Source organism: Podarcis filfolensis (assembly GCF_964270895.1).
Source record: "Podarcis filfolensis genome assembly, chromosome: 1".
NCBI classification, from domain to species: Eukaryota; Metazoa; Chordata; class Lepidosauria; order Squamata; family Lacertidae; genus Podarcis; species Podarcis filfolensis.
This window is the reverse complement of record NC_139604.1, coordinates 101,007,212-101,033,615: the sequence shown is the minus strand read 5'-3', so window position 1 is coordinate 101,033,615 and position 26,404 is coordinate 101,007,212. Positions and strand designations below refer to the sequence as shown.

The 26,404-nt window shown below is 39.1% G+C and overlaps 1 protein-coding gene across 2 annotated transcripts in view; it reads left to right on the top strand.

Moving 5' to 3' along the window:
• Nucleotides 1–26,404, top strand: part of HEATR5A (HEAT repeat containing 5A) — a 59,842-nt gene that overhangs the window by 2,871 nt on the left and 30,567 nt on the right. For both annotated transcript variants that reach the window (XM_083609240.1, XM_083609241.1), the window contains exons 2-16: nt 3,875–4,101; nt 4,535–4,746; nt 6,045–6,153; nt 6,786–6,935; nt 8,281–8,455; nt 10,626–10,786; nt 13,974–14,229; nt 16,045–16,200; nt 17,843–18,093; nt 20,443–20,554; nt 22,424–22,576; nt 23,002–23,101; nt 24,302–24,411; nt 25,537–25,700; nt 25,784–25,959. In XM_083609240.1, coding sequence (XP_083465366.1) covers nt 3,976–4,101; nt 4,535–4,746; nt 6,045–6,153; nt 6,786–6,935; nt 8,281–8,455; nt 10,626–10,786; nt 13,974–14,229; nt 16,045–16,200; nt 17,843–18,093; nt 20,443–20,554; nt 22,424–22,576; nt 23,002–23,101; nt 24,302–24,411; nt 25,537–25,700; nt 25,784–25,959 — 2,411 coding nt within the window. In that variant the 5' untranslated portion in view covers nt 3,875–3,975. The remainder of the gene's footprint in view (nt 1–3,874; nt 4,102–4,534; nt 4,747–6,044; nt 6,154–6,785; nt 6,936–8,280; nt 8,456–10,625; nt 10,787–13,973; nt 14,230–16,044; nt 16,201–17,842; nt 18,094–20,442; nt 20,555–22,423; nt 22,577–23,001; nt 23,102–24,301; nt 24,412–25,536; nt 25,701–25,783; nt 25,960–26,404) is intronic.

Here is a 26,404-nt window from a genome sequence, read left to right as displayed (position 1 = left end):
GGGAGGGATGCTTATTAGGAGTTAACTCCTAATAAGTCAAATGCTACATTCTCCTTTCTTTTATACCAGCAAGAAAATGATGCTCCTGCTGTTTGTAATGTTTGAATGGTGACATGTGCAATATTGCAGCCTTTCTTTGAGGAACAAGGTGGAGAGAGAGCAAAGCACAACTTTGCAAAAACAATCTACCATGCTGCAGAAGCAGTTTCTAGTTGCTGATGTGGCTGTGTCAAATGAGAGTTCGAAAGTTGCTACATGAAGTAAAAAAGGCACAGCTTTGCTTTATGACCTCCGTATCTGGAAAGCATATTAAGAAAAATGGACGGCTGGACTAGGAACCTAAAGGTTTTATTTAATATTTTTTATTGTACTGTGGGCTTCAATCTGAAGTCCACCCTGGGATAGGTGGTGAAAGGAAAGCAAAATACATAGCACTTGGCATTTAGATCAGGAGGAGCTGTTCCTTAAATGTATTCCATTTCTTTACAATCACATTTACCAGTGCTATTTTATCATTGTTACAAATAACAGAACCGACATGTTGTGTCAACTGACAAAATGGGAATAGGAATATACAGTACAAGTGGTACCTGCAACAAATTTTTGCTGGGTGGAGTGCCCTTGTTTAGTGTGTTTCAGCCAGTTGGCCAGCCCCTCCTCAAAGACCCTCCTTTCCCACCCTCAACAGCCCCTCAGCATTCTGTGGCCAGTGAGCCTACTCAGTACTCATGGGGTGTTTGGGTGCTCCTCTCCTTATGTTTTCCCAGCCCTAAAGGTTTTTTGGTATTTCCACAAACCTCAGGGTTCCATTCTTGTGGACGGTGCAGTTTTGGCAACATAAGCAGCATCAATTAAGCCTGAAGTTTGGAAATGGAGAACTGGACATTGTCTTGTCCTGAGAAGTAAGGATGAACTTAGTAAATTTTTACAAAGCTATGCAAGAGCAAAGGCAATCATAACTTCAAGTTAGGTTTGTCAATTTGGAAGATATAATCTCAGAAATATAAAGTCTGAATGCACTAAAATGAAACAGGGAAAGCGGGAAACTTTAGGTTGAGTTTATCTAGGTTATGCACTCATGAATGTATATGTTCTTCAGTAGAAAGAAGTTTTAATACCCTGCCACCCGCTAATAGAAAATATTACCTTGTATAAACAATCTTATTTCCTTGTTGCAGTTGCACTGTCATTTATATATGTATGCAATTATTCTTACAGTGAAATCCTAGCCATGTCTATTCAGAAGTAAGTTCTGTGGAATTCAGTTGGGCTTACTACCAGATAATAGAGTTAGGATTGCAGCCTTAGTCAGAAAAAGGGTGTTTCCTTTATATGAGCAAGAATGGAAATTGCAGCACATACACACAACACTTCCCCTCCCCCTAAGTTACAGATTTTGGCAGTAAAAAGGTTTCTTGGTTTAAATAAATAATATACATGCTTACATACATACATTATGATGCAGGGATATTTTCCCTATGCTTTTTTTCAGTCCTGTCCAGAAAACTTTATTGAGATTTCTCAAATAAACAAAAATTACGTAATAACAAACAAGACACATAAGACATACCTTTACAATGAACTTAGTCTTGGTGATACTTGTGAATGCACAGGAAAAAAGAGAAAACTCAAACAATCATGAAGAAATTATCCAGACAGTAATATGGAAAGCCATCAAAGATAATTTATAGTTTTTAAGTTAAAGACCAAACACACAACACTTAAACTCCCTACTATCTTCATGTGTTTGGTAGAATGTAACAATAAAATTCATGTCTGTTCAGAAGTATACCCTGTTTTGTTCACTAGGGCTTACTCCTAAGTAAGTGTATAGTATTGACTCCTCAGGACTGAATTATATAAACACTATTTGTTTCATTACGTGCAAGACAAATTGATTGTATAGGTGGCAAACAGGGCATGTACATTGGGCTATCGTGGAAACAAATCCTTGGTATGTCTACAGAATCAAATTTGCACCTGGTAAAAAGATAGCTATGCCTACATACATTGCTAGGAGATTTTGGATCAGATACCATTGGAATTCCTGAGATGTTGGATAGCATTAAATGTCTCATTGTGTCTTTGAAAGACTTGTGCCAGTTTGGACCTAGTAGCTGCATAGCATTGGGGAATAGCAGGAATCACACAGCTTACAAATCCGTTTGCTTTGCCATGCTACCCCTGAAATATAACTTCAGAAATATAGGCATCATTTTTATGTAGGGCAATTTGCAAAATTCCATGAGAAATGTCTATCTTGTGTGTTTACCTGGAATTAAGCTTATGGATTTCAATAATACTTCCTAAGTGAGCTTAGAAAGATCACAACCTAAGTGTAAATTATAGATAACTTAAATTGTACACTAGAGGAGTTTATTTCTATGTTTAGAAAGCATCTAGCATAACAGTATAAATAATAAATAGGACCTTTCTCTTGAATTACATCAGATAATCAGATCTCACTGGACCGCCCAGTTGCATTCATGTTTAGCTCTCATCTGAGCTGTAGAAATTCCTCCCTTCCTCCACTAATTCATTCTGTTAGAAAATAAAGAAGATATCTCTTGTGTCCTATGGAGAATCCTCTTTTATTTTTTCTGTTCCCTCTGCCCCATCCAAGATACATATATTTGTACCCCAAAACCAGTATTCCTGAGGAAATCTACTTCCAGAAGGAAATAAATCGACCTCTGTATCTTGATTGGGGGGGGGGGAACTTAGCAGATTTTGCATTTTGTATCCTCCTTTATAAATTCCAATTAAAACTGAAAGCAGATATAAATTGTGGTTCGTCATATAACTGATTCATACTCAGAAGATAGAGTCATTTACAGTACTGTTGTATTTCTAGCTCAAGTACTAGCTCTGGATGTAATTTGAACCTGGGTGAATATATTTTTCAAGCATAGCTCTTTCTTTAGTCCATTTGTGTGTGTGTTTGTTTCACAGTCCTTGGAGTCCCCCCACATCAAGGGGATGTGTGTTAAAAGATGTGATCAACCTTCTTTAACCTGGATGGTTCTGGCGTTGTTGACACGTGTAATTCTGCAGTTTAAAATACTTAATTTATAGCAGTAGGATGTTGGTGTATATTGATCTACATTTTGTTCATGTAGAATTGGTGTTTAGCATTACATGTAGCTATTCCATTTTGATGTGCACTGATAATGTAGCAAATGTTACAGTAAATATGAGCACATGATCTGCTCTGTCTCACTGCTCCTTCCTGGCTACCTTTTCCATGTAATTTTGCAATATTGTGTGCTTGCTCAATAGTGTGGGTCAGGGCCTATTAGCAAATGCAACTTGCTGCTTGAAATCTCTGTGAGTTGTGATACCACTGCTTATCTGTTTTTCTTGAAACTAATAATTATTTATTCTCATAAAGTAGTAAGGTGTATTGTGACAGTATTTCTTCCTATAGGCATTTTTGATTGGCTACTGTGAGAAAAGGATGCTGAACTAGATGGGCTATTGGCCTGATCCAACACTCTTCTTCTGATGCATATGATGTTAACAATGCTGAAAATAAATTTATGGCACCCTGGTCTTCTAAATGAGCATTATTGAGAAGAAGCAAATACCTTGTGCATCCTTTCTAGATGTTTAGCAGCTATAAAATTGTACCTATGATGCTGGTGACTGTTCCACAGGTTCTATTTCAGTTGAAATGTGTCACCCTGGGCTCCTTTGGGAGAAAGGATGGGGTGTAAATTGAATAAATAACAGCAATGTGTTACAAATGTTCTAGCAAAAGTGATCACTGTACCCCATTCATTTTTTTATTATTTTTTTTGCTGGAGCAGACGCTCTTAAGATTGAGCATTAAAATTTAAACATTCTGTGATTTAATATATTTGTGTTTGTGCAGGTATTCCATTTCGTTCATCCTGTGAATACTAATATCCCTTAGCTACAGTCTTGTGTCTTCATGAGTGGCTTTCAGATAGTGAGAAAGAAACGCTTTAAGGCATGGAGTTGGCTCACAGCTTTTTACTTAATAAAGAGGCCTATAACCAACTGGGCGAATTTCAGAAAGCAGAGTTTGTTTTCGAGTGGCTGAGGTTTTTGGAAAAACTTTTGCCAGCAACCAGCCGGGTGAGTATTGTACAACTGGAATAAAATAACATTTTGAGAAAATTGTCTTTTTTACATACTTTCATCTCCTAAGTGGACCACAATCCTAACCAGTGTGTGCTGGGGAGAAGTAATTGTTTAGCGAAAGATAGGGGACTATTAAGGGTTGGCTAGATGGCAGGAGCAGTGTGGTGTGTATGCATCCAATTTTGAGACAAACTTAGACTTGAATGGGTCTGAGCCTAGTTCAGAAAGGGGTGAGGCTTTTCAAGCAGAGAATGTTCACATTCGGACCCCACCACAATTTGAACTTAGCCTTGTCTCTAATTGGAAAACCAAACTTGTGTATTTTATCTTATATTTTATTCTGTGAACTGCCCTGAGATCTAGTGATGAAGGGCGGTATATGAATTTAAATAAATAAACGAACTGCTTACTCTTTTTATGCTTTCAGGCTGATATAAAGGAAAAACAGAGCAAGCTTGTTGAACAGCTGATATCTTTATTAACCAGTTCCCCAGGACCTCCTGCCAGACAGCTTATTGCCAAGAATCTTGCTATAATATATAGCACTGGGGACACGTTTTCTGTGCACCAAACAATTGATAAATGCAATGAACTTATTCGCAGTAAAGATGATTCACCAAGCTATCTGCCGACAAAACTGTAAGTCTGGAAAGGTCCTGTGAGGTCTTATTAGAATATTCCTCCTTCATTTTAAAACAGCAAAGTGTCTGTCGCGCATTAAATAAAAACTAACAAATTGATTGTGACAAGCTCTGTAACTGATAGCAGGAGTGACTTCTGGTTTCTGTTGACCCAGGCAAGAGAGGTCATAATGGGCTCCACTTTCTATACTGTACTACGCACAGGCTTTTCCTCCCCTTTCCTCTTGTCCTTTTCTCTGATTACATCCCTTTGCAGGAACGAGACTAGAATTGTGTGATGGAGTAGAATGGTCCAAACAGATCCCTTATTCCTTGGTGCAGCTAGAGAGTTTGAGCTGATACGGTAGCAGAGACTGCCATGAAAAATGTTATCATTGCTAGGTCTATGGAGATAAATTCACAAGATATGAATGTCCCAGAAGGCTTTGGAAGGGGGAATAGAACGCATACATGGTCTTAGAATCACAAGAGAGCAGGAGGAAGTCCTGCTGAGAAAAATCCCTTCAGGCTCAGATGAGGACCAGAAAGCTCAATCCCAATGAGATAGGAAAGGCATGCTGGGATCCTTCTGGGCTCATAGCTCTGCTCATTGGCAGGTCCACATGGGCTAGTCCATCACACCCATTTATGTTGGCTTGTTGCTTGGTATGGCCATCACCATTGCTTGCATTTGCTGGACACACTCTAATGGGTGGCAAGGCAAATCAGGAGGGTAGAACAGTAAGCAACAGTGGCTGTTGCTCCCCCTCACTACAGCTGGGCTTCAGCTATGTGCCCTGACAGATATCCAGCTGTGCTAACTGATGTTGACAGGGATGGACAAGAGCCTACTTTTTCAGACATGCCTGATATTAAAGTTTATGCCAATGTCACTTTGCTGGTTTTTTGGGGGGCGGGTGGGTTTAGGTATCACAGACCTCCTGTTGTTGTTTTGTGACAGAGTAGATGAACACGGCTGCCCTGGTCATGTGGCTTATTTCTTTATTCAGATAGATCCATTTATTCAGATAGATCCATTAAGTTGTAAACTGCCTTGAAAGAGGATCATCCAGTTTTTTCCTTTTTCTGTTTGATTGTGAAATCAGTTTAGCTTTTTTTTTTTTAAGTGTTGATCATGCAATTTAGCAATAGTTTACTTCCTAAGTAATTTAATACTAAATTGCTTTTTGTAATTGTAAGCTTCAGTTGTGCACGATAAAATGCTGGCATCGTATAACTTACTAAGAACATTTTGTTAAACATATGTTGATTGACTGCCATCCCCCCCCCCTTTCCAATTCTCTGGTTTTTTTAAAGTGCTGCAGTGGTTTGTTTGGGCTATTTGTATAAAAAACTGGGAAGAATTTTGGGCAACAGCTTTGTGGATACTGTCGGGAATATCCTTAAAGCAATGAAGAATGCAGAGGTAAGGAAGCATGAAACAAGTTGGATGGGTTGACAGTTGGAAAAAATGCCCAAAGAAGACTTATTTCTAGAACATTATATTTATTAAGAGAAAATGTTTCCCAATAGGAGGGTACTGTTTGATTATGAGGCTTGACAATTACCTTTGGGTGCATATTTTTAGAATCATCTTTCTATTGCTGCCCAGGGCTCCTTTGGGAGGAAGAGAAGAATTGAATGGATGAATGAATTTTAAATAAGCATAAATTATTGTATAAGATGAAATAATATTATTAATTCATTAACTTACTTGCAAAGCTACTTTAGTCTTGAATCAAACTTCATAAATAAATTTGTTTTGCTTTGGAAGAGTATTCCTCCTACAGGTTTTGAGATCTCAAATAGTGCAGAGACTAGAATGCTGCAGTTTGTGTGAGATAATTAATCTTCCTGTTTCCACTCCTGCCATGAAGTTCACTAAGGGGGCCTTGGGCAAGATCTCTCAATCTAGCTAACCTCACATGATTTCAGTAATGCTAAAAACATTACTCTAAACTTGCTCAAGGAAGAATGGGATGAAAATGTAACTAATGAGTAGATAAAATAATGTCCTTTAGTTGAAAACCACATGACCTTTTTCTCTTGTCTTGTTAGTCTCAAGGGCGGTATGAGATCATGCTAAGTTTGCAAAATATATTGAAAGGTCTGGGAGTTGCTGCTATTCCATGTCACAGAGATATTTACAAAGCTGCCCGTTCATGCTTAACTGATAGATCAATGGCAGTTCGCTGTGCTGCTGCAAAGGTAAAGTGCCCTATTAATTGTTTTTAGTAATTAATCTTCCTGTATACAGTTGCATATGTTAAATGGAGGATAAAAGAAAATCAATTGTCTCCCTCTCTCTCACTGCACAGAAAATATTTTTGTTACATTTTGCAATTCAGTTGGTAAAAAATACATCCATGTAATATTTTTGCTAGGAAGCTTTTTCCACCATGAACATTTATGGCTGTATTTTTGGTAAGTTTTCTGTACAACCTGTATTGTAGAATTTGTATATCTTATCCAGCTGTACTTTTTATCATGATTATGATTGAATTTATATACCGCCCTATACCCGGAGGTCTTAGGGTGGTTCATAGAACAAAATCAAAATATAAAACCATGAAATATATAATCAAAATAAAAACAACAAACCAATACCGCCCCCAAAAATATATTTTTAAAGGCCATAGGATTTTGCAGTCTTCATTGCCATTGTATAAATAAAGCCCCACAGAGTAAAAAGCACATGTTTTAGTAATCGGGTCAAGTTTTATTATTTTATCCTTCTTTTTCCTTTACATTTATATCTCACCTTTTCCTCAAGGAGCTTAGGTTCTCTTCCTGTGGTCAGTCTACAATCAATTTATAAGCAAAATATAAATTCACATGAACAGATTAAAAAAAAAGTTTGAATTTGTGTGATTTGAAGTTACCATTCATTCCCATATATTACAAATTTGTATTAGCACTCTGGCCCAGAAGGTGTTGAATATCTTGTCGCCAAAGTGGATCACCCTGCCAAGTTTAGAATACTTTAAAATAATGTACACCAGTGAGGTTGAAGTCCTTTCATTTTTTAAAAATAATTTTATTTATATACCGTATTTTTATGTCTATAAGATGCCCCCATGTATAAGACGCCCCCTATTTTGGGGGACTCTGATTTAAGAAAACGGAGGGAGATATATCCATGTATAAGACGCCCCCAACTTTTTGACTATTTTAAGGGAAAAAACCTAGTCTTATACACGGAAAAATACGGTAATTGATTTTACAACAAAGAAGAATTCAAAAAACCCACAAACAAATTGAACTGTTTGCCTCATGCCTGTCAATGGTTGTGTAGCCACATTCTGCACTAATCGAAGCTTCTGAACCATTTTCAAAGTCAGCTCCGTATAAAGCACATTGCAGTAGTGCAATCTTGAGATCAGCAGAATGTGATTACTTTAGCCAGGTTGTCCTTGCTTAGATAAGGGTGGTAGTTGGACCACCAGCTTAAGCTGGCAGAAGACACTCCACAGTTCATTGCATTGTACTTGTGCAAAAAAGACTGAACCTATTTCTTTTCTTGTTTCCCTGTTTTTGTTTTTGTTTTATACAGTGTCTTCTTGAACTACAGAGCGAAGCAAGTTTTATGTGGAGTACAGACCTGGATAGTGTTGTAACTCTGTGTTTTAAATCGTTTGAAGGGTCGAATTATGGTGTACGAATTGCTGTGTCTAAGCTTTTAGGCAGTGTGTTAGTGAGTGCTGTAACATCTAAACAAGGCGGCACAGGTAAATTTATTAGGGTTTCTTTCTTCCTATGTTGATGTGAGAAAATAATAATAATAATAATAATAATAATAATAATAATAATAATAATAATAATAATATATTATTTATACCCCACCCATCTGGCTGGGTTTCCCCAGCCACTCTGGGCGGCTTCCAACAGAAAATTAAAAATACATTAAAACATCAGTCACTAAAAACTTCCCTAAACAGGGCTGTAATGTAGAAATTATTGGCAAACTGCAGTAAATAGTGAACAGCCTTCAAAACAGATGTGGTTTTAACGAATGACAATATATTGTATATGATCGCCCCTGCCATGTGAAGGTTTCAGTCACTTGCTGGAATTAAAATGCAATCAGAACATATACGGTTGGGATTTAACAATAGCTTCATTTGAAAGACACATGCACACAGCTTCATACAAGCATAGAAAGAAGAAACAAAACATACGTTTCTTGCATTCTCAGGGTAGTAGAAATTAAAAATAGCAATGGTGTTCTGTCAGCACATACTCTCAAACTCATACCGATAGGAGCAGGGCTTCAGTCCTAAAGACCTCTCTGTCTGTCTCTGTCTCTCTCCCCCCCCCACACACACACACCCTGAGCACACTTCTCTAGTTTTTAAAACCTTGGCATCTGTACAAGGTGGTGTACCTCAAGTGCAGTACCCCATTGGCTCACTGTCTGAGCTTTCTCCCCATGTGACTTTGCCCTACACCCTAGAAATCAGATGTGTGCTGAGTGTTTCAGCAAGATTGGTGCTTGTACTTTTCCATTCTTATACAAACCCACCCGTAAACCTGACCACATCTATACTTCCAGTTGAAGTATAGGAAACTGATTTCAGATGGCTAAGCTTATATACATATGATGTATTTGGCTGTAGCTAAAGAGAGACGAGGGTGGCACTGTGGTCTAAACCACAGAGCCTAGGGCTTGCTGATCAGATGGTCGGTGGTTCAAATTCCCGCGACGGGGTGAGCTCCCGTTGTTCGGTCCCTGCTCCTGACAACCTAGCAGTTCAAAAGCACGTCAAAGTGCAAGTAGATAAATAGGTACCGCTCCAGCGGGAAGGTAAACGGCGTTTCCGTGCGCTACTCTGGTTCGCCAGAAGCGGCTTAGTCATCCTGGCCACATGACCAGGAAGCTGTACGCCGCAACCCCAGAGTTGTCCGCGACTGGATCTAATGGTCAGGGGTACCTTTACCTTTAAAGAGGTCGATTATAGATGTAAATAAATATATAACAGTTTATCCATGGAATATAGGAGTCAGCAGCATTGGCATGCTCTATCGTGTTCCAAAATGGGCATCACTGTGGATAAACACCCAAGGCAGACAAGGCAGGGAATAACAGAAGGAAAGAGAGAAAAATGGCTGTTAATATAGGGGAGGAATGACTGTGAAGTCATGTTGAATAGCCTGTTCCTAATCGAAGCACTCCTTAGTGGACAGCTGATCCAACTTGGATTCTTTTAATGTGTTCCATTCTCATTTCAATAACACTTAGAATGATTCGTGATATTGCTGCTCCCCTTAGATAACTTTGGAAATGAATAGTATTTTTTTTTAAGCCTGAAACTACCAGTAGAATGTTTTTGCTTTCACTCATCTCTTCCATTACGTACTGTAGTAAAAATAAACAACAACCCTGTAGTTTACCTAGATCAGGAATTATACTGTTTATAAGCCTTGCTAAGCCATCTTCCTCATCCAGGAAACCAAATGAAAATGTTCCTGTGAGTGCATGCGCTGACAACTGTGTGTATTCCTCCCAAAGCTTATGTTCGTTGATATTTAGCCATATGTGCCTTCAGCCAGTGTCTCCAGTGAACACTAATAACTTCATCACATTTTGTTTTATTTATTACATTTATATACCTCCTTTATCTTCCGAGGAGCTCAAGGTGGTATACATGGTTTTTCAAGGTGGTTACATAAGGCTCAAACACATATGCTGTGATCCTCTCTGCATACTTGAAAGTCCAGTGAATTTAGATTTACTTCAGATAAATGTTCATAGGATTAGACTGAACTTCAGACCTTTAAACCAATAACTATGTCGTATGAACTGAATGTTTTAGTTTAGTTATGATGCCTGAGACTTTGTTGTAACACAGTAGAAACTAATAAATAAATGTGGATGCATTTCCCCCCTCATTGAAAAAGCATCTGCCAGACAAAATGTCCGCAAGATCTCATTTGAAGAAGCCCTGGAACTTCTGGGTACAGGTTTCCTTCGGGGAAGTACAGGATTTCTACGAGCCAGTGGTGATATTCTGAAAGGGACAAGCTCGGTCAGCAGGGATGTTAGAGTTGGAGTCACTCAGGTTTGATTATGTTATATATTGTAAAAGTTACTATTTTGTTTTTTGCTTTGTTTCTCTGTGAAAGTATTATTGCATGGTAGTGTGTATTGAAGTAGTTAATTGATTTTACATGTTAATATTTTACAGGCCTTTACAGAAGATTAATTACTTGTCTTCTAATATTTCCCAGTGTTTTACTTGGACACTAATGGTGCTCATTTCTCTTTTTGAAAGAGAAATTAATTTGCTAATAATGAAATTATTTTAATGTTTATAATTTTCTTTCATAATGTTTGAGTTAGTTCATTGTCTTTTCATATATATATTTTTAAAAATGTTTCTTAACATTCAAAAACCCTTCTGCTTTCATTAAGAGCTATTATATTCTGCAGCTTGCAATGGTGAGGCCTTCTCTGTGATCTGGTTCGCGTGTCACATTAAACCTTAGTTAAAATAAACTATGGCTTGATGTGAATGAGCAGTGCGCTTGTGCAGGCTGCTGAAATCGCAGGAGCTTTGCTCTTCCTTCACTTGCTGCTGCTCCACTGCCGGGAAACCAGGCATGGTCTGACTTGTTGCCTCATCTGAACCTGGGCTCATAGAATCATAGAATAGAATCATAGAATGATAGAATCATAGAGTTGGAAGAGACCACAAGGGCCATCGAGTCCAACACCCTGCCAAGCAGGAAACACATCAGAGCACTCCTGACATATGGTTGTCAAGCCTCTGCTTAAAGACCTCCAAAGAAGGAGACTCCACCACACTCCTTGGCAGCAAATTCCACTGTCGAACAGCTCTTACTGTCAGGAAGTTCTTCCTAATGTTTAGGTGGAATCTTCTTTCTTGTAGTTTGGATAAATTGCTCCGTGTCCGCTTCTCTGGAGCAGCAGAAAACAACCTTTCTCCCTCCTCTATGTGACATCCTTTTATATATGTGAACATGGCTATCATATCACCCCTTAACCTCCTCTTCTCCAGGCTAAACATGCCCAGCTCCCTTAGCCGTTCCTCATAAGGCATCGTTTCCAGGCCTTTGACCATTTTGGTTGCCCTCCTCTGGACACGTTCCAGTTTGTCAGTGTCCTTCTTGAACTGTGGTGCCCAGAACTGGACACAGTACTCCAGGTGAGGTCTGACCAGAGCAGAATACAGTGGCACTATTACTTCCCTTGATCTAGATGCTATACTCCTATTGATGCAGCCCAGAATTGCATTGGCTTTTTTAGCTGCCGCGTCACACTGTTGGCTCATGTCAAGTTTGTGGTCAACCAAGACTCCTAGATCCTTTTCACATGTACTGCTCTCAAGCCAGGTGTCACCCATCTTGTATTTGTGCCTCTCATTTTTTTTGCCCAAGTGCAATACTTTACATTTCTCCCTGTTTGTTTCTCTCTAAAACCTTGGCTTTCACTCGTGGTTTTGTGAGAAATAAACCATGAGCCTGACTGGTTTCCCACAAACATGTAATTGCTCTTAGCTGATGTCTGAAAGAACTTGTTCCTTGATTAAGCATTAATAAAGCAACTTAAATGACACATCTTTCACATTTTTTCGGATCAGAGACTGTCAAGGACAGAGAGCCATGGCAGAGAGAACTAACTAATCTCAGAGCAGTTTCATATTTAGCAATTTAGTATCTGAGAATTTTTGTTACAGAGTCAGTAGAGCTGAGGATTTTTGTGACATAAATGCAAATCCGGTTTGGGGGAGGGGCGGGATTAATACTTTGCCATCTGTTAATTGATTGCCCTTGATAGGGTGCCAGTATGAAGTGACACCCAAATCCCCTCCCCAGTAGAGCCAATGCTTTAAAAAATCTTGCTGTATTATTGAAACACTAATTCATTCCTTCTCTTCTCCCCACACCGTCCAACGAGCAAATCACCCTGCTGCATGGTGAGGCCAGCTGTCCTTTCAAAATACCCCAACTAAAATAAAAATAAAGCTACAGTTTCTTCTTTAAACAATTCCATCAAACATGGAAGTCCAGAACCTGTAGCAGGCTATTCAGGAAAATTATTTTAGGCTGTTTCTGCCGCACATTTTTGAAGAAAAATAATTGTGTTTTCATGTCTAAAGCCTGAAGGGAATATGCTTAGAAAATGTATTCAGCTAAACTACAAAAGATCTTGTCCTCCAACTACTTTTTCTTCTTTTCTCTGTGCTCAAATAAAATAATGTTGAAACCTGTTTTTTTTTAATTCTAAAGTTAGATTGCCATAAAATAACTCTCTCGTAACTAATTCAATATATTGGTGGGGATACACCTAATGAGTCCTGTCACCAAAAGTCCTGTGTGAGGGCTTCCACTTATGCAATGGGTTTTCTTTTCCCCCATGACCCCGAAATTGGTTTGGGGTGCAGGAGAACCCTGAAAACAGTGCTCAGGAGGAGGAGAGGTGGATAATTCTATCTGGCATTCTGCAATGCTTGTGCTGACAGATCAGCATAGTACAACACTGATTTTCTTTCTGGGTGTGTTTCTTCCCAGTGTGATTCTCAATGTGGATGTAGTATTTATGAGGTTGACCTATAACTACATTGAGTAGAAGTTGATACCCAGTAAGATAATTTTTTCTTCAGAATACGGTTGCAAAAAGGCTCTCTATATTCTTCCATTCTGTTCTGATTCATGAAGTTGCAAACAGTTAAAATTCATTTGTAATAAAGAGGAATAGTCCAGTCATGGCAAACATTTAAAAAATAAAACCTGTAGGGTGAGGGTAAAAATGCCCTAATTCCCACAAGCTTGTGGGTTATTGTAACCTAATAATTCTTAAATTTCATTTTGCACTAAATGTGGGTGCTACATGCAGAATATTAAATTGCTTGAAGTTCTTGCATACCGATGCCAAATGCAGCAGTTTACATAAGAAGTAATAGCTGTTTCTCTTGCTCTGCTATTAAATATAAGAGAGGAAGAGGCTGAATGAACTAGCTGCTTTGTCGCTACTGGTTTAATTTAAAGCAGTTTTTGCCCCCAACATAGCATCTAAATTTGGCTTAGATGACTAAAAGCCAGTTTGTTTCCACCTTACTTCACATAATGAAGCTGGAAACATGTCCTAAAAAAAAATCAACAAAATTATTTTGGTGTCCTGTTAATATTATTTAATGGTAGCCTTTATGACTTCTTTAATACTGCATTATATTTTTGAGAAGATTTTGATGTAAAAACATTGCATTTTAATCAAATCTCTTTCAGGCATATGTGGTATTTATCTCCACGCTGGGAGGGCAGTGGCTTGAAAGGAATTTTTCTGCCTTGCTTTCCCATGTTCTGGACCTCGTTTCCCAGTCTCACCCTAAAGCTATTCAGACTCAGATGGACGCTATCTGTCGCCGCCACTGTATTTCATTTATCCTCCGAGCTACAGTAGGAGGCCTTCTTGGGGGGAAAGCTCAAATTGCAACTGCCAAGGAGATTTGTCAAGCCATCTGGAAGCTGAAGAAAGTTGTGGGTATGGGACTAACAAGATTATGTGCTCTCCCTTCCCCCTCCTTTTCACTAGTACTTTGTATCATTTCCTAATCTGCTCATGAAGGCTATGCAGTACTGTTTGCATCTCCAGCGATGCCTTATCTAAAAAAAAAAAATCCACATGGCCCTTTGGGATTTATTTCAGAATAATAATTAAAATACCTGTGAGTTCCTTTAATATTTCTCCATAATTTAGGTTAGGGTTATTATGTGGAAGGTAAGTCTGATGACTGACTAAACACCATGGGAGTCAGAACTGCATGTTGTGTACCAGGGACACGGGTGGCGCTGTGGTCTAAACCACAGAGCCTCTTGGGCTTGCCAATCAGAAGGTCAGCGGTTCGAATCCCCGTGACGGGGTGAGCTCCTGTTGCTCTGTCCCAGCTCCTGCCAGCCTAGCAGTTTGAAAGCATGCTAGTGCAAGTAGATAAATAAGTACCACTGCGGCAGGAAGGTAAACGGTGTTTCTGTGCACTCTGGCTTCCATCACGGTCCTCCGTGCCCCAGCAGTGGTTTAGTCATGCTGGCCACATGACCCAGAAAGCCGTCTGTGGACGAACGCCGGCTCCCTCGGCCTGAAAGCGAGATGAGCGCCGCAGCCCCATAGTTGCTTTTGACTGGACTTAACTGTCCAGTGGTCCTTTACCTTTACTTTTTACCTTATTGTGTACCACTGACTTCTGGCTGTTGAGGATTTTCCACTGGTGTGGGAATCATGCACATATTCATTGGTTATGAACTTCCCTGCGGCATCAAGCTAGTCATCATCAAGATAAAATAACCATATGGTCCATTAGTCTCTCTCAGAATGGGAGGTTTGTGTTTGTACACGGCATCTATGAACGTTGTGTCAGAAATGCTGGAATCTAGATTATGACAATCCAGTGGGCTTGACAGCACTGACAACCACTTGATAGGTGATGACTTTAAGCCCTGCTTACTTACTGCAGGGATCGTCTGCAGTACCAGTTTTCCATTCTTCAGGGCAAGTATGAGAAGATAGGGCCCCTGGGAACGTATGGGCCCCCAGCCACTCATTGCTGCTCAAATATATACGTTTCAAAACTGAGAATATTCAGTGCTTGGTTCTGAAGCAGGATACGGAGGTAACTTGCTTAACCAGGGCTTACTGTTAATCAGAATTTTGAAATTGGCTTCAAACCCTTGATTCAAATAATGGTTAATAGCCAACTCTTCTTCGACTTAAATGTGGTTAAGATTGGTACTAGCAGTAAGGACTATTCACACTTGAAAGGGAAGGGACTGTGAGAATGGAATGTGGGATTCCACGAACTGCTTCCATGTCTAAGCGATTGGGAGAGTTTTATGTGCACACCAGTTAATTGACTGAAGTGCCCTTCTACCTACTTTTTCTTCTCAATTGACTTGGGCCCAAATTCAGAGGAAGTTAATCGTGTCATTAAAATCAATAGGGCAAGTTAGCTTTGACTCATTAATTTCAGCTGTCCTTCCGTGTGAGTAACATTCTCTGGATTTGGGCCTATATGTTTGCCGCAACATGGCATCAAAATATTGTCTCCCATACTCTTTTAACAAGCACATGTCTATTTTCCTCTACACACGCGCAGATGCAGAGAATATCTGCAAAGTTGGTTGTCAGCTGATCTTTGTTTTTTTGCTACTCAATGTTTCCTGCCATCAGTGTTTTCATGGAGCCCCGCTTTTACTGCAAAACTGTATTAGATATGGTCGATGTACCAGCCATCTCCTAGTCTTTTAAGTCTCTTGTTTTGTCTAATGTAGCAAAGATCACACAATTCTTTCATATTACTAGATGCTGCCATGAGTGACAGTAACGTGGAAACCCGTGTTGGTACAACAGATGTGGTAGCAAGCCAACATATGCTTATATGTTCCTTGGAAGAGCTTGGAAACCTCATTCAGAATTTAGGCACTACTGCTGCACCTGTGCTACAAGATTCTAGTGCAGGTAATGGATCATACCTTTTATTCTCCATGATTTTGTGAAATGTATGTTTTGGATGCTTGAGACTTTGGACTCATTATATAAAAAAACCAGTTTAAGAAAACAAAATGTTATGAGTACCTTGGTCTAATCCAGCTTGCTGCAGGATTAAAGCAAATTCTAATACAGGTTCAGATGACTCCAATTTTGTGTGTGTGTGTGTGTTTTAAATCTTTTTGAATAAAGATTCTATGTTAGTTCAGATAATACGTAGGAGATCTGTGATGAATGGGCTTTTGGAATCAGTTGTCATGTTGTCAAGGGGAGGGTGGGAATCTGTGGAACGCCCTCCTATCAGATGTCAAGGAAATAAACAACTATCTGACTTTTTGAAGACTTCTGAAGGCAGCCCTGTATAGGGAAGATTTTAATGTTTGATGTTTTCCTGTGGTTTTATAATTTGTTTGAAATCAGATGAGTGGCATATAAATAACAACAACAACACAGATTTGAAGTTCATTACTCTGTTTTCTTAAACCGTATGTAGGACACAAAATACTCTGGCTCTTAGTTAAAATAGGTATATTCTCTATATAATCATTATTTAGGCCTTAACCTATTTGCATTTACTTAGGAGTAACTGTTATCTGAAAATAGCGATACTTGTTTCTAATTAAATAAAATGTTAGAATTTGGCTGCACATCTTACAAAAAGAGTATTTTAAAGAAATATAATGAGAAAAGAGCTGTTCACTACTCACAGCAGACTCTGAAGGTGAATTGTTGCAATTGTGATAAGTTTCTCAGAATTATTTTCCCTACTAAAGTTAACTTAGCTTTGTACAACACTACAATAGTGTTATGTAATAATAATGTTTATTAGTTAGAAAGCACCTTAAAGTCACTATGCCCTGTATAGAAATTGGGGTTGGTAGCTGTTCCTCCAGGTTTATAATCTAATCAAAGATTAGACTTTTTCAAGAGGAAAGCAGGGGGAAGGTAAAAGGGGAACAAGTGTCCGTGGGAAAACACCTGAAAGGGTGTGTGTGCGATCATAAAGGAAAAGTGGGTGTTAGGTAGAACATCTGAGTGATAGGGAGCTGCAAGTGAAAAGGCAAATAAAAGAGAGAGTAATCTTACATATAATTAGAAGATTGGATCCTTTAGTATCTAGGTAGCAGGCAAGAGGATACAGGGAGAGAATATCGACTGTGGAACAATTTGAAAGTAAGTACAAGAAGCTTAAATGAAGATGAGGGACGATGGGATTGCAATTAAAAGAGTAAAGGAATGAGCAGAAAATTATAATATGGCCACCATCATATCAGATGAATGTTGCGCCAGTAGTCAATGCAGGAAGCCATAAGACAGTGAATAATTTTTTTTTTATAGTGTACGTAGAGAGAAAATGAGATAGCTTGACCAAGAGCAGGAGAAAACAGAAAAAAAGATAATTAAAATATTTGAAGTTTCTGAGCTTGATGAGAAAACTAGCAGTTACATGGTCAAGAGCAAGATGAAATATCCTAGAATTTATGACATGAAGCATCCTAGAATTGCTTAGTATGGTGTTCATTAGTGTGTTCAGAAGTCATTTGTGAATCTTGCTCAGTTACCGTTCCTGTAAATTTGCTGTGCTGATTTTTTAACATTTCTGACTTTCCAGGGGTTTTGGATGCAGTGGTGTCCATTATTATCCACCCCAGTATTTCGGTTCAGCTGGCAGCGGCATGGTGTTTGCGCTGCATTGCTGTGGCACTGCCCTGCTTTCTCTCCCCACTTCTGGATCGCTGTATCGAGCGGCTCACAGCACTCAAATCCTCCCCAGAAGCAGTGACTGGCTACAGTTTTGCTGTTGCTGCCCTACTGGGAGCTGTCAGAATGTGTCCTTTAGGAATTCCACATTGCAAAGGAAAGGTAATTATTTGAACCTTGGTCCTGGTATTCAGTGCAAAGGCAGAAATAACTGTTTGATACAGTTATAGACAACTTTTTTTTAACAGCCTGTTCCTCAGTGCAGGGAATATTTGTGCATGATGAAGAAAGTGTTGAAAAACCTGGAATATTTCAAATGACTGGTTGGTCCATTTCAATGTATTAGACCACTGAGCGCACTAGATCTAAGATTTTTTATTCCATCCATGTATCATTTAGCTACACTGATAAATCATTTTTACAGAGTGTTGAGTTCTATTCTTCATATATAACTAACAGCACAATCAAGTATATTTACTGGCATGTAAGCCCCATTGTTTTCAAAGGCACTTACTCTCGGGTAAGCTTCAGTGTGATGTTCCTTAGTTTTGGTCAGACTATAATCCTCAATGAATTGATTTTTTTAAAACAAAAACATAAGGTCAGTGAAAGAATGAAAATATTAACAATTACTGTTTCTTAAATAGAGAAATTAACACTGCTCTTGATAATAGACTGAACTAAGAGAGATGGGGGAATTCTCGTCTGAGGAGTCGCTTGATGTTTTCTGAATTCTTGGAGTTTCTCTCCATCTCTTTAAGAGCTGGTGAAATTCTTTTAAAAGACTCAAACTTCCATAACCTCATCCTGGCATGGTATTAGTTTAAATTGGCAGATTACCATAGCTCACCACTTTCCCACAGACATCGCAGCTTTGTCAGTGAGTGGGGGGGGGGCGAATCTGAGCCTTGTGTTCCTGAACAATGGAAGTGAAACCCATTTGGCCTTGCCAAGCAAAAGATTTTCTTTTAAAACGGCTAATTAGAAGTACATCCACAGATAAGTTGCTTCTCTGTGATGGGAGACGGGAGCTTTTTTGGCAAGGGATCTTATTTCTGTTTTTCATTGCTACCTCTCTGGATCTGAAGTGGGTAGCTTGCATGCCAGCTGTCTTGCTTGCATGCCATATGCATCTCAAGATCCCTCTCTGGAATTGAAGTGTGACTGTCCAATAAGTCTAATCTAGGTGCTTATCTGTCCAGTACCTGCAATTACAAACCTAACTAAAGAGGAGCAATGGATAACATTATGGCAGCACCTTTGCTTTGAAACTCCCTGGCTGTTGACTTTAAGCATGTGCCTTTACTATATAGTTTAAGACACCTGCTGAACAATTTTATGCTCCAGCAAGACACATGATGTAGTGAAATTTGTTCTAAACATTTTCTTGATTTTATTAATTAATGATTAACAAATGAAATTTGTTTTCATTGGTTTGTGTATTATAATCATGTTTTATAAGTAACTGAAGCTTTACTTTGATTTTTTAGAAAATATGCACAAGCAGTTTATACATTTTCATTAAAAACTTAATATTCAAGCCATTGCCATTTTTTAAAAATCCAATGGGATCTCGAGCAAAATAGGAGGCAGTTTTAGTGTAAGCATTTGCTGCCACTGTAGAGAGGTCCAAACATCTGGAAACAACAGCTCTTGCCATTAAAGCCTTATTGCATACCTTATTGTGCTTCCATCCCAAGTTCTGATGGGTATTTTATTCAGTAACAAGAGACTGCCAGCTTATCCCCTCCACCATTCTAAGTCTCTAAACCAGCATTTTGTTTTGTTTATGCATACATAAATACTATTACTACCAGAGGTTTTTTGGGGTGACTTACAAGAGAAAGTTAAAATAATCACAATTAGGTTCAGTCCAGAGTTTCTCTGAACAGAGTTCTGCTCTGAGAGAACGGGGAGGTGATCTTTACTGATTCCTCTTTCCTCCTGCAGCTGCCTGAAAAGCTGTCCTCCAGGGTTGTAGGACCCTTCAGGGCAACATGAAAAATGATGTACAGACTGCAGGCCAAAGGAATCATTTAGGATCCTTGAACATCACGTCCACCCACCCCTGTTCATCCAGCTAGGAGTCTCTGCTGCATCTTGGCGCCTTCTGTGAATAGAAGGAGCCATTCATGAAGCAGCCTCTCTGGAGCCAGTCCAAGGGAAATACAGTAAATAAAACACAATTGCCTAACAAAGGAGTGGCCAGTCAGAAGGCATAATATGCATCTCTCACATGCAGAAGGCCACTTCACAGCATCTGAAGACAGGGAGTCGAGCTCTCAAAAGCTTTCACCACAATAAATTGGTTCATCTTTAAGGTTTCGCAAGATTTCCTTCCTAACCAGAATTAAAAAGTGGCTGCTCTGGAATTTTACCGATTATTAACAGCTCCCATTTATCCTATTTGGGAGCTGTTAAATATATAGAAACAATATGCATGCCTTTCTCGGAAAGTGTTTAATTATGTATTTTCATTGTTAATGCAAAAACCATCACTTTTTATCACAGGCAGTCATGACAGTAGCTGAGGATTTGTTGCGTTCTGCTTCTCAGAATAGCCACATCTCAATACAACGAATGCAATCTGGATGGCTCCTGATAGCTGCCTTAATGACATTGGGTAAGACTGACTAGCCCACTCATTATTTATTTCAGTATATGAATGTGGCCTTCTGCTCATCAGCTTGGTATGGTGGTTTTTTAGTTTATTTTGCAAGGAAGAAATCCTGGCTTTTTATATTCTAATTATTCACCTCAGTAAACACTCCCACCCAGCTGGTGATTAAGCTGGGAACATGGATAACATAAATAGTTACAACATTATCGTTCTCCTCAGAGTGTTCCCATTACAGCACAAGGGCATACATTGAACACTGTAAAGTGTGCCCATTTCTGGTTTAAATGCCTTTGTTTTTGCTACATGTAAGTATGTATCAGAATTCCATGCTGTGCCCAGTAGGTGGGGAAGTTATCCAGTTGGCTCATGCACTGACAGGCAAAAGTGGTCGCATGCTAAGCCTGTAACATCTTTAAAGCCATACTAAATTGTATACCTTTTTTTTCTAATAGCAGTGACTTCTTAATTATTTAATAAGCACCAAAGTTAAGTTAAGTCAGTAGTGCAGCATACATTTGTTTTTACAATAGTAGTCAGTCTTAAGTTAGCAAACTTAACTGCCCCCCCCCCCCGTCCCTTTTAACAACAACCATTAACAACAAAGCAATCTGCATGGAGGGCGTCTGAAATATGCATCAAGAAAAGGAAAGTGTAAGATTCAGCTAATGAATCCCTTCAGCAGAAGCCCTAGACAAGGACTTGTGCTTGCATGCCAGGGCTTTTCATCCCCCTGAAGGTGGCTGGGGTGGGGGTTGAGAGATCCCTCTGAAAAGTGTGTGAGCTAGGGAGAGAGGGAAAGCTGAAATGCTTGCCCTGACACAAGGTTGAATTCCTCCCTGAATTCTTGAGCTCATGGTAATTATGCAAAATAATTCATGTCACCTCTAGCTAGGGATTATGCACACTCAATTGCCTAGCCCAAGCACAGGCCAATTACAAAGCTGGAATCCTATTTTTGGATGGGGGCTGGATTCTGTTTCCCCTGTCTTTATGCTCTGCTGAACAGCTGATTGGTTTAATTTCAGCTCCTCATTTCCCCATTAGCTCCTTTTACTGGCCTACATATGCACCAACCAAGCTGCAGTATATGTGCTGTTTCAGATGGAGGCCTCGCCACTCCTGATTTTAGTTAAAATATTTTCATTTTTACCTTAAAAGTCTTAGAGTTTAGATTGATGTATTGATTGTTGCACAAGAGGACATATGGTGGAAAGAGGAGAACAGCAGGTTGTACTAAGCCTTGTCATGAACGGAACATGTAAACAAAACCCAACAGGAAAAGCAATTGTTTAAAGCAGAGGTGGTAGTATGGGCTGCAAGCGTTTTGATTCACCTGCCACTCCTCTACAGACTGCATGGCACAATACGGTGTTGGTGATGATTTTAATTCATTACCCATTATTCATCCCAAGGTCCCAGCAATTTAAAATAAAACATCAAAAACTGTTCGAACCAAGTTGCAATTGTAAAAGTAGGTTGAGCCCTATATATATCTCTTAGGCATCAAAGGCCAGGGTTACAAATAGCATTTTCAGCGTATGCCAAAAACTGTATAGTGAAGGTGCAAGATGCACTCTGTGTTCATAAGAATCACAGAATTGTAGAGTTGGAAGGAACTTGGAGGAGCATCTAGTCCGACGCCCTGCAATGCAGGAATCTCAACTAGATCATTTGAGTTCTGTGGCTTATGCCTTTTTGGTGAAGTTCCATTTCAGCTAACAAATACGCTTCTCAGATGTTGTTGGATTACAATTCCCATCATCCTTGAACTCTCTAGGCAGCTAGCAGGTGGTTTTTTGAAGGTTCGTTGTTGACATCAGAATTTTAGTGCATCGTATTAATATGAGAACATGTCCAATATTAACATGATAGGTCCGGCGGTTGTTCAGCACCATCTTCCAAGAATGCTGTTATTGTGGAAATGTGCTTTCCCATTATCACCTAAAGATTTAGAAACTGAGAAAAGCCGGGGTGATTCATTTACATGGCAAGTGACGCTGGAAAGCCGGGCAGGTGCTCTCTGTGGTATGTGGAATTTATCTTGGCTGCTTTGTAATTTCTCCCCTCTCTTCACGTTTTGAAGGGGAAATGATGTTCTCTTTTTGACTGTGTTTGTATATGCAGTATACTTCCTGAGATCTCTTTTTCCCGGTTTCCCACTTATGGTGGAAATGATAGATTCAAGTACATAGAAGAACTGTTCTTAACATTCCACAGTAAAACAAAGGGAATTTGACCATTTGCAGCAGCCTACTGTTTAGAAATAGATGTTACCAGTTAGCTATAATAGACCAGATTATTTTTATTAAGCCTTTTTACATTTTTTTGGAGACACAAATAGTTGTTAGACATATGAAACAATTCTATTGTTGGATTTCTAGGTATACATCTATAATTCATTATAAAAATAAAAGTTCTGCTTTTTAATAGTCACTATCCTTTATCCCCAGCTATTAAAAGTTTTATCGTCCATTGTGGGGGCCTCCTTACAAATGAGGTGATTCAAAGACTGCTTCCTCCCGTCCCATGTGCTGTTGCTTTACTGACACAGTGAGTATTGCTGCTGAGCAGCAGTCATTTTTAACTAAAACTTTAATTTTGAGCTGTTGATTTCATAGCAAAGAATAAAAGCACTGAATATTTCTCTGTTGTTTTCTACAAATATCAACCAAGTAATGGTTTTGTGCAGATTGTTGTACTAATGTGGCAATCCAGGTTGAAATTTTATACGTGAAGAGAGGAAAATATTGCTTGGAAACTTCTAGAGCAGTCCTTCATAGAGTCAGTGCAAGATTCTATCTGATACAGAAACTGGTTAGCGGGTCCTTACTTGTGTGTTTGCAGCACAAAAAGCAGTAGTTCTTTCTTCCTTTTAAATGTATCATCATTTTTGTATAGTCACAAAGTTTTAGAAGAAGCCAGACAACCATGTCTTCTTGCAGAATGCTATAAATTGTAAGGAGTTCAGGCAGACTGTTTCATCCTACCACACTTCAATGTTCAAACCCTACTGAACCTTCTTGGTCTCTCTTACTGGACTTAACTGTTTACTAGAATGTTTTAGGGCAGGATTCTTGCCATCCTGTTTTGGCTCCAATTCTGTCCGGACTCGCCTGATGGGGAAGGGCTGTAGCTCAGTGGTAGAGCACCTGCTTTGTATGCAGAAGGTCCTGAGTTCAATTCCTGCCATCTCCAGATACAGCTGGGAAGGACTTCCTGCCAGATATCCCAGAGAGGCCACAGCTGGCCAGTGTAGGCAATACTGAGTTTAATGGACTAATGATGAGACTTGTTATAACGCAACGTCCTGTATTCACCTCAGTTCAGCATTAGAGGAAGTGATATTTTGAGAATTGCTATACAGTGGTACTTTGGTTTTCGAACGTAATACGTTCCGGAAGACCGTTCAAGTTCCAAAACGTTTGAAAACCGAAGCACAAAGGGCTCTCTGCAAATTCAATTGAGAAAATTGAAAAACATGCAGCGGAAGCCGTTCGACTTCCAAGGCACGTTCGAAAACAGAAACATTTACTTCTGAGTTTTTGGTGTTCGGGTTCTGAAACGTTCATCAATGGAGACGTTCGAGAACCGAAGTACCACTGTACATATATAGTGCTATACAGTGGTTTTAAATTTTGTTAAGCTTTCCAGACAATTTTAGGTGAGGTACAAAGCAAACTAGTAGCTGGAATTTGTTGGATAGATGTTTTTCTCTTTTGACTTTAGCATGTGGTTTTTTTATGTTTTAAGGCTTCCTTCACTAACTAAAACCTATGGCAATCCTTTAAAACCTTCAGCAGTGATGTACAGGAAAAGACTTTATGAACTGCTTACTTTGTTGCCTCCAAAGAGCTATGAAGGTAAGTCATCAAGCAATACTTCCCTGAAACACTTCCAAAGGTTTTGTTCTTGTCCTTTTTGTTTTATTGACAAATGGACAAACCGGTCTTATTTTAATGGAAAAGTAATTTAACATCATGAATTTATATTTATACCAAATGTCTGGATAGTAATCAAGCCAAAATATTAATTGAGAGAGCTGTTTCCCAGGAGGGCAGGCCATTTATACAGTGGTTTATGGAAAGAGAGTTTCACCTGAATTAAGTTTAAGCCATATCTAGAGTTACCTGGGAAAGGAAAAGATGCCGCTTGCCTGCTCTGATGGACTTTGTTGCTTAATTCAGACATCACACCAAACCAATTGCAGGAGGGCTCCCCAACACTTCACAGAAGCTTTGTGGAGGTTGCAGACATGGAGTAGGGAAATAAAAGGACTGGTTATGCAAGCTGCCTTCTGCTCACATAATCACTGAATACGAATAGAAAAATGACATTCATTCCAAAGTAACTTTTGTGTTCAATACAACTAAACCTGACTTGTAACAAAGCTGTTACAAAAGCTAAAAAGTCTCAAAGCGAAAGAAGAAATTGTAAATCTGTTAAACATTTTTTTTTTTGTTTACTTCAGTAACTTGTGTTTTTACGTAGGTACATGAATTCATTTTTGTGCCATTGCTGTCTTTCAACCTGACCACAATGCTCTACAAATAGTGGGATTTTCTGAAATTGTTCATTACATTTTTCTTTGGCTCAAAATATCTAATACGATCCTTTTCCTGATATTATGAAGTTTTGACATTCCACATTTGTTTAACTTTTTTAGTGTTATGACTTGCCAAAAGACACATTTATCAGAAGTCCCAAATACCATACATACTTGGCAAGGGAGGTGCCATAATCATGAAGATGGATTTCCTGGGATGAGGCTTGTGTGTTGCACTCCAGGTGTGCTGACCCCTGCAGTTTCCCCAAATGCTGTTGACTTGACGGCAGAATCTGTGGCAGTGGTAGACTGCACTTGCACTTCCCCTGATTCTTCTGTGTTAAAGATAAAAAGAAATCTCGTCCTTAAGCACCTTGCCAATAATATCTTTAGATACTAGTTTTATATAAAAGTAATTTTCTTCTATCTCCTTAATTTACAGGAAGCTTCTCTGCTGTTCTCAAAGAACTAGTGCTTGATTTGACTCAGCCCGATAACCAGATGTCACCCTCTGCTGCTTACCTTCCATCTCTCTGTCACCAGGATGAACTTAACTTACTGGGTCCCTTACTACAGGAGGCAGAGCACAGATTTATTGAAGAGCAGGTATGCTTCAGCAATAACTTACACATTCAGAGAAGGTAGTCTGATGTTTGGTGATAATAATTGCACTTCTCCAATTTTTGCAGCTGTTCCTAGTTAACAGTATAGCTGGTGGAAGTCTGGAGTATGACCCATATTCGGTTTATGAGAGAGCTGCAGAAGGTGGTTCTGTGCCTAAACCCTTACCGCCAACATTATCCATTATTGGAGCAGCAACCCGTCTCTTTGGAGTTGTATTTTCCCATGTTGCAGAGTCCCAAAGGTAAAGAAAATTAAAAAGATCATAACTAGTGCATGTAAAACAGGGTGTTGCGATGTTCAGCACATTGGAATTTCAAAAAAAAGTAAATGGTTATGTGGCCTGAGGACTCTGTGTAAAAATATATCTATATAAAATATTATACAGAAGCTGAATTAATTTTCAGCCTCAGGTTAGCTTATGTGTGAAAATAATTAGCTACCAAGAATTGCTGAGAAAGTGGTGCTATTACCCATCCTGATTCTGCATAGGTGAGATTGGTTTTCCCAGATCCAAATCCATTCTTGTCTATTTGAAAAGTCTGAGACATCTTGATCCTTCTGGTTCCTTTAGAGCAGAAACTTCTACCAAAAATGTAAAAGTCCAGCTGGATTAGTCCATATGTCTGCCTGGTCCACAGTGTGTTGTCTGTAATGGCCTGCCATGTCCTTTTGGAAAGAGCGTGACA